Source organism: Mus pahari, chromosome 19 (genome assembly GCF_900095145.1).
Source record: "Mus pahari chromosome 19, PAHARI_EIJ_v1.1, whole genome shotgun sequence".
Classification (NCBI taxonomy): Eukaryota; Metazoa; Chordata; class Mammalia; order Rodentia; family Muridae; genus Mus; species Mus pahari.
In genome coordinates this window covers 44,872,272-44,879,315 of record NC_034608.1, presented here as the reverse complement: position 1 = coordinate 44,879,315, position 7,044 = coordinate 44,872,272, and the positions used below count along the sequence as shown (strand labels likewise).

The 7,044-nt window shown below is 47.4% G+C and overlaps 1 protein-coding gene across 1 annotated transcript in view; it reads right to left on the bottom strand.

Moving 5' to 3' along the window:
* Plpbp (pyridoxal phosphate binding protein) overlaps nucleotides 1-5,166 on the bottom strand; it is a 12,333-nt gene extending 7,167 nt beyond the window's left edge. Inside the window, exons 1-4 of the mRNA XM_021219142.2 lie at nucleotides 5,034-5,166; nucleotides 3,005-3,112; nucleotides 2,690-2,725; nucleotides 2,107-2,182 (exon numbers count right to left, since the gene is read on the bottom strand). Of these exons, the coding sequence (XP_021074801.1) occupies nucleotides 2,107-2,182; nucleotides 2,690-2,725; nucleotides 3,005-3,112; nucleotides 5,034-5,132 (319 nt within the window). The 5' untranslated portion in view covers nucleotides 5,133-5,166. The remainder of the gene's footprint in view (nucleotides 1-2,106; nucleotides 2,183-2,689; nucleotides 2,726-3,004; nucleotides 3,113-5,033) is intronic.
* Between the last annotated feature and the right edge of the window lie 1,878 nt (nucleotides 5,167-7,044).

Below are 7,044 nucleotides of genomic sequence, written 5' to 3'. Positions count from 1 at the left end.
GCAGGTGGATTTCTGAGTTCGAGGCCAGCCTGGTCTACAAAGTGAGTTCCAGGACAGCCAGAGCTATACAGAGAAACCCTGTCTCGAAAAACCAAAACAAACAAACAAACAAACAAGGACCCCAGTCCAAACACGGGCTATGATCTGGGGTTCTAGGGGTAGCAGTGGGGGGAATTCTCCCGTTAGGGGTAGCCTCGACACCTTTTACCTTTCAGTGCTTAATCTTGGGCAAGTTATTTAATTTCTCCAGCCCTAGTTTTCTTACTGTTCCTCTGCCTGTGGGACTAATTCTATAATGACTACATCATTTTATGTATTCATTAGGCATAACTCCTTGGTCTATCCTTTTTTTTTTTTTTTTTGTGGTGGCCTTAGAATTTATAGTACAAAAACTGAAGATCCAAAACTTGAAACTTCTTGAGCATCTGGGTCAAGACATACACATTACATGTTCAAACTGCACACTACGTGGCTATTACATTTAAACAATAAGTTAAAAAATTTAAGCTGACTGTGGTGGCACATGCCTATAGTCCCAGCATTTAGGGGAGAGGACAGGAGGATGGTGAGCTTAAGGCCACCTTATCCCTCAGAGCCAGATCCTGTCTCAACAAATAAAACAATTCAAGATGAATCATAGGAGAAATATTTATTTACTTAAGTTTTTAAAAAAAATTTATTTAAAAATGTTTAATTCTATGCCCGTAGATGTTTTACCTGTAGGTCTGTGCACCACATTTGTGCCTGGCACTTAAGGAGGCTAAAGAGGCTTTTGGATCCCTGAAACTCCAGTGATGTGAGCTGACATGTGTATGTTGGGTAGCCAAACCCAGAAAGTGCTCTTACCCTCAGAGCTCTCTCTCCAGCCCTTTATTTTTATTGTATTGAGACAGGGCCTATGTAACCCTGGCTGGCCTGAAACTGTGTAGACCAGTGGCCTTTTATTAGAGATCTGCCTGCCCTTGTCTCCAGAGTGCTGGGATAAGAGTCATGCGTCACCGTGCCCAGAGAAGAAATGAAAACAACCAAGCAGTGAACTCGGCACCTGGAAAACAAGTAACTGGAGAGGAGAGGATAGAGTTGAAAAAAGAATGGTCCAAATTTTTGTCTTATTTTTTATTACACTTATTTATTTACCCTGGGTGCTGGGAATTCCAGCTTGTGCCACCACGTCTGCATAGCAGCATATCTGTCATACTCCCAAACTAGAAGTAACCTAAATGTTCGTCAGTGTGAATGGAACCATTGTGATATGTTAACGAAGTGGGATAGTCCTACCGTGATAAAGGTCAACGCGGGGTCAGAATGGGACGATGGAAGACCTTTTCTTTTGTAATTCCATTTACACAAAATCTGAACTATGGCAATGACAGCAGCGGCACAGACAAGGAACATTTGAGCAGGATGACAGGAAGGCGCCTCTGGGGACAAGATGATGGGATGGATACTTGCTATTTTAATTATCGTACCAGTTCACAGTTGTAATCCTCTGTCAAAACTGATCAAGTCAGACACTTTCAGTCTGTGTAATTTATTGCAATTAGATAGGCTTTTTTCAATTCTACCCTGACAAAGTTGTTCAGAAAAATAAATACCTGGGGAGGCAAGATGGTTCAGTGTGTAAAGGTGCCTGCGGCCAAGCCTGACAGCCCAGGTTCAATCCCTGGGATCCACATAATGAGAAGAAAGACCCAACTCCTCTATGTTGCTCTGACCTCTATACACACAATCTGCCCCTCCCTATTCCTTTCTCCCCACCAAAAAAACCCATACAGGTTTCTGAAATTTTGATACCTTGAGAGAAGTAAGTATGGTTAGTTGAGATCCTCACATATCACATGGTTAAATCTTTCTGTGATTAGTAATTATTTTTATGGTGCTGGGGACTGAGCTAGGGCCTTGTAAATGCTGGGCAAGCGCTCTGCTGCTGAGCTAGACCTTCCAGTCCTCGCACTTCATTCTTATTATTTCACGATGTTTTATTTGAAGAAATCCCGCCACACAAATGGTGAGCTGGGAGTGTGCTCAAAGCCGCCTCCTTAGAGGGTGGTGTAAGTCACACACTCACAGAGAAGGCCTGGCTTCGTACTGAGAGTTTTGCCTTACCCATCAGTTTGTTGACGTTTTGTTTCTGTAAATGACCAATGAAGTGCCACTTGATCTCGGGACAGGAAGACAGAATCTGAAGAGAAGAAAGGGACCGTTTGATGCGGATTTCATGGAGCCTCTGTCAGCTCAGATGTCCTTTACTCCTGTGCTCTCCTGGGAAAGATAAACCGCCACCCCTCTCTTTGGCCAGTCTCCCACTGAGACACAAGGAATCTCAGAGGCATCTAAGCCTGACGCTGGTTCCCTCCTTCGTTCCCATCAACTCACTGTCATTTTCGGAAATAATCCATGAAAAGCATACATTATTTATGTCCTCAAAGCCCTCCACCATGGAGCTGCATCCCATACCCTTTGGTTTATGCTTTCACATCTCCAAGGATTCTCTTAAAAATCACTATTCACTAACAGCCACACAAGAGAATAGTAATAGAAGTTGAGATTTAGGGCGAAGTGGAAATACGGACGGCTTCTATCCCTAGCCCAGCTTTCTGTTCTAAAATTCCACCCTCAACAGAGGTGTAATGTTCAGCTGGACACTAAGACTTCTAAACAAAAGCAACACTTCTTATGTCTAACGTACCTTAGGGTTTGATGCTTTTTCTAGTAGTTCCTGAACCTAAAGAGCAAGAACAGGACGAGTCAGAAGTCTGGTACTTACTACTCTCCCGACAGTTCTTTGTTTTTTCTTTTTTTCTTTTCTTTTTTCTTTTTTCTTTTTTTTTGGTTTTTCGAGACAGGGTTTCTCTGTGTAGCCCCTGGCTGTCCTGGAACTCACTTTATAGACCATGCTGGCCTTGAACTCAGAAATCAGCCTGCCTCTGCCTCCCAAGTGCTGGGATTAAAGGCGCGCGCCACCACCGCCCAGCCTAACAGTTCTTTATAAGAGGAATCTTACATAGTTCTCTCCAAAAGTGCGCTGGCCGTGGCCATAGGCCTCGATCACCATGTCTGCAGGTTTTGTTTTGCTGACGGCGACGAGCCGGGGTTGGACGGCTGGGAGATCCTGCCAAGAGGGAAAGAGCCACATGAGTGAATGTGTGGAATCTTGTCCCAATTAGATACACACTGTAGATATGCACGCCTTTAATCCCAGCACTCAGGAGGCAGAGACTGGCGGATCTCTGAGTTCCGAGGCCAGCATGGCCTACAAAGTGAATTCTAGAACATCCAGGGCTACACAGAGAAACCCTGTCTCACAAAACAAACAAACAAACAAACAAACAAACAACAACACACATTGTAAAGAGACCAGCATAGATCTCAGCCTGGCACTAATAAGATCCATTTTGCCCTTTCTTCTGTTTTTGTGGTACTGGATATAGAGCCCTGGGGTTCGGGTGCAGGAGACAGGTGCTACACCACGGAGCTCTAACCCTGCCTGTGGATTTCCTTGTGATCGTTCTAGACAATTCTCATGTCAATCAGCTGGAGGCTTAAGGGTTTGCAGCAGGTTAAGATGGCTCAGTGGGAAAATGGTCACCAAGTAAGCGTGAGGGCCTTAGTTTAGACTCCAAAGTCCATATATTAAGTGAGTTTGTCATCCCAGTGCCAGGGGTGGGGGTGGGGGCAAGACAAGTGGATCCTTGGGGCTGGCTGGCTGGCTAGCTCCAGATGCAGGGTGTCAAAGCATAAAGTGGAGGGCGGCAGGGAAAGATGCCTGACATTATTAACCTCGGGCTTTCACATGTGCATTCATGGCTTCCATTCACCCTAGAAGTGGCTCAATTGAGGTAAAGACATACACTGCCTTGTTCAGTCTATGATTCAACCAATAGACAGCAGAGCTGACGAGACACACACAACTCTGTATTCAGGATTAGATTCACGCAAAGACTCCTCACATCCGTTACATGAAATGCAGGGTTTCCCTGCCGCAGACAAATCCTTACGTGTACCCCACCGTTTTTTTTGAGACTGACGCAGAACCACAGCGCTCTCAAGGACTTGGAGACGTCACATCAATTACCACACATACACACACACACACACACACACACACACACACACACACACACACACGGTCTCCTGTTGCCTCCTTCTGAGGGACTGTGTCATCACTGTCTCATGGACTGTGTCTAATTCCTAGGATGATGATGAACTGGAGGCTTCCAGAGACAAATTAGTGAGACAGGCCTGACTCCCAGAGTGGGCTGCATTAGGGAAATCATGAGATTTTTCATTGAAGGAACAGAACACTGGTACCAGAAAGGTGGTAGGAACTCCCCAGCCTCACCCTCATTTTCTTCTGCTGCGAGGAACTGGATGGGCTAGAGTAGTTAAGTGGACTTAAGGTAATGCCCAGACATCAGTTACGAGAAGACTCTGTTAATTCAGCCTTCGGTTTTCAGGCATCATTTTTAAATCTCAGACCATGAACACTAGATCAGAAAGGAAAGGTCTTTGATTTTTTTTTTTTTCCTGTCTCACTTCACACAACGTAGCTTTATTTGCATGCAGAAAAGCAGATACTGGCTCCAGTCTAGAAGTCCAACAGGGGACAAAACCATACGAAAATAACAAACGCTTGTGACAGGGCACCTGACAGCTCCCGCGCGCTCTGTGTGTGTCAAGTTCACGCGCACCTAGACCACGGCTCCCGGCCGCCGCAACGCACGTGATCGCGGGCGGATACGGCCCTCCCGGGGCTTTAGTGCCGTGGTGAAGAATGGCGTGGTGGTACCGAGGGCAATGACGAATGGCGAGACGCCTGGATGCGAGTCACTTGCCCTAAGTGAACACCTTTCTCCGACCAAGCCAACCTCCGGGGCAAGTCCGGATCCTCAAGGCCAGACCTCCGGGGAAACCCAGCGATTCCCTCTGCGGCCCCCGCCCCTCCGGGAGCCCCTTCTGCGTCACCGTGACACCTCGTCCCACGTAGGTGTCCCCCTTCCAGCCCGCCCCAGTCCCCTACGGCCGGTCCTCACCCGCGGCCGCCGCGCCACACTCTGCTGCACTCGCTCGTTCACCGCCCGCAGCGCGAACCCGACTCCCAGCTCCGCCGTCATGCTGCCACCTCTCAACATTCCCCAGAGGCTGCCCGGAGGACCCGCGACTCACGGAGACCACCTTCCGGTCCCGCCCCCTTCCCGAGAGGTCCAATCGCCGCTCACCATCCGGCCGCCGCCCCCAACGGAGGTTGGCGGCCCAGGCGGGCGCCATCTTGGGGAGGGCGGAGGTTCCCGGGCCGAGGGCCTGGGGAGTTCAAGGGCTGGGCCTACGTAAACCAAGACGTTAAAGTAACTTTCATTCATCCGTTTAGTTCCTTTCCCTTTTCTTTTTCCTTTCCTCCTTTTCTCTCTCCTTTCCTTTCCTCTTTCCTTTCCTTTCTCTTCCCTCCCCTCCCCTTCTCCCTTCCCATTTTTAAATTTCTTTCGAGACAGGGCTTCTCTGTGTCCTGGCTGTCCTGGAACTCATTCTCTAGACTAGGGTGGCCTTGAACTCCCAAGTGCTGGGACTAAAGGCGAGTGCCACCACTGCCCGGCCATTATTTCTTTAAAAAATTGTATTTTATGTGCGTTGATTTGTCCTCGTGTATGTATGTGCACGCACCATCGTGTCTGTGGTGCCATGGCCAGAAGAGTTTTGGATCTCCTGGACCTGATGGTTGTGAGCCATCATGTGTGTGCTGGGAACAGAATCCTGGTCCTTCGCAAAAGCAACAGGTGCCCTTGACTACTGATCCATCTCTCCAGCCCCCTTTTAATTTAAATATTTTTAAATTTTGGTTTTGTGGGTGTTTCCCCTGAACCTAAGTCTGCGAACTGCCCACAGAGGTCAGAGGACATAAGATCCTCAGGAACTGACGAGTGATTAGGCGGGTGCTGGGTTCTGAACCTCTAAGAGCAGTAAGTACTCTCTCTCCATCCCAGAATTTAGGAGTGATGACATTGAAGGTAAATGCCTCTTTATATACTGCTGTCACCACAGTGAAAAACAAAAACCTGAAAGGGACAGGAGCCTGTTAGAGTGAGTGAGTCTAATGAGAAGCTGGCTGTAGAGCTGCAGTTGGAAAGAACTAGTCCGCAGCAAGGAATAAGTGGGTCAAGTTTAAAGGCTGGGATGACGTGAAGTCAAAGAGACGTGCTGCTTCAAAACAAAAAGAAAACAAACAAACAAAAAACAAAACAAAAAAAAACCCAACCAAACAAAACCCAAAAAACCCCTGAAGGTGATAAGATGGTTTAGGGGTCAGAGGCACCTGTGTCCAAAGTTATGGTTGAAGGAGAGTGCAGATTCCTACAGATCTCCTCTGATCTCCACATGAATGCCAGGGCGCCTGACCATGTGTGCATGCACAAGGCTGTATACATACATATGTACATAGATGTAAAAATCAAACCTATAAATACTACACAGATTTAGGGTGCCCCCCCATCTGTACATATAAACACATACAGAACCTACTGTTTTGCTAACTGGACATGGCATCAAACCGCCTTCTGAATGTGTTATTACAGGTTAGTGCGGACTTCAGCCTTGGTTAAAGAAGCTGTTTTTGTTACAATGGGTAATGATTAACAGAGTCGCAACTGGTGAAAGTGCTCTTGAACCCTATCAGGGCATCTGTATTCCTTCCTTCAAGGTTCCAAGAGCCTCTTGGAAGAGGGGGATGTGGAAAAAAAAATCTAAGAGCCAGAGGGTACGGAGGAGTGGTGTGAAATGCTACATCTCCTGGGCATGGCACAGCTCTTGTGCCCATTACCAACAGTGACAGTGGTCACCTGTGCAGGCCTGGGGCCATCGACATCCCACTGTGAATGAGGAAGGAGCTCAGATGCCCTGCCAGTCTGAGGTTGTTGTGCTTGCTGGGGGTGGGAGCCATATTTCTCAGTGGTGTTGCTACTAGGAAGTTGCCCTTGCCCAAATAGCTCACAGCTCAGGCTTATGCAAGCATCCCGAATTAAAAAAAAAAAAAAAAAATGTGGAGGAACAGGA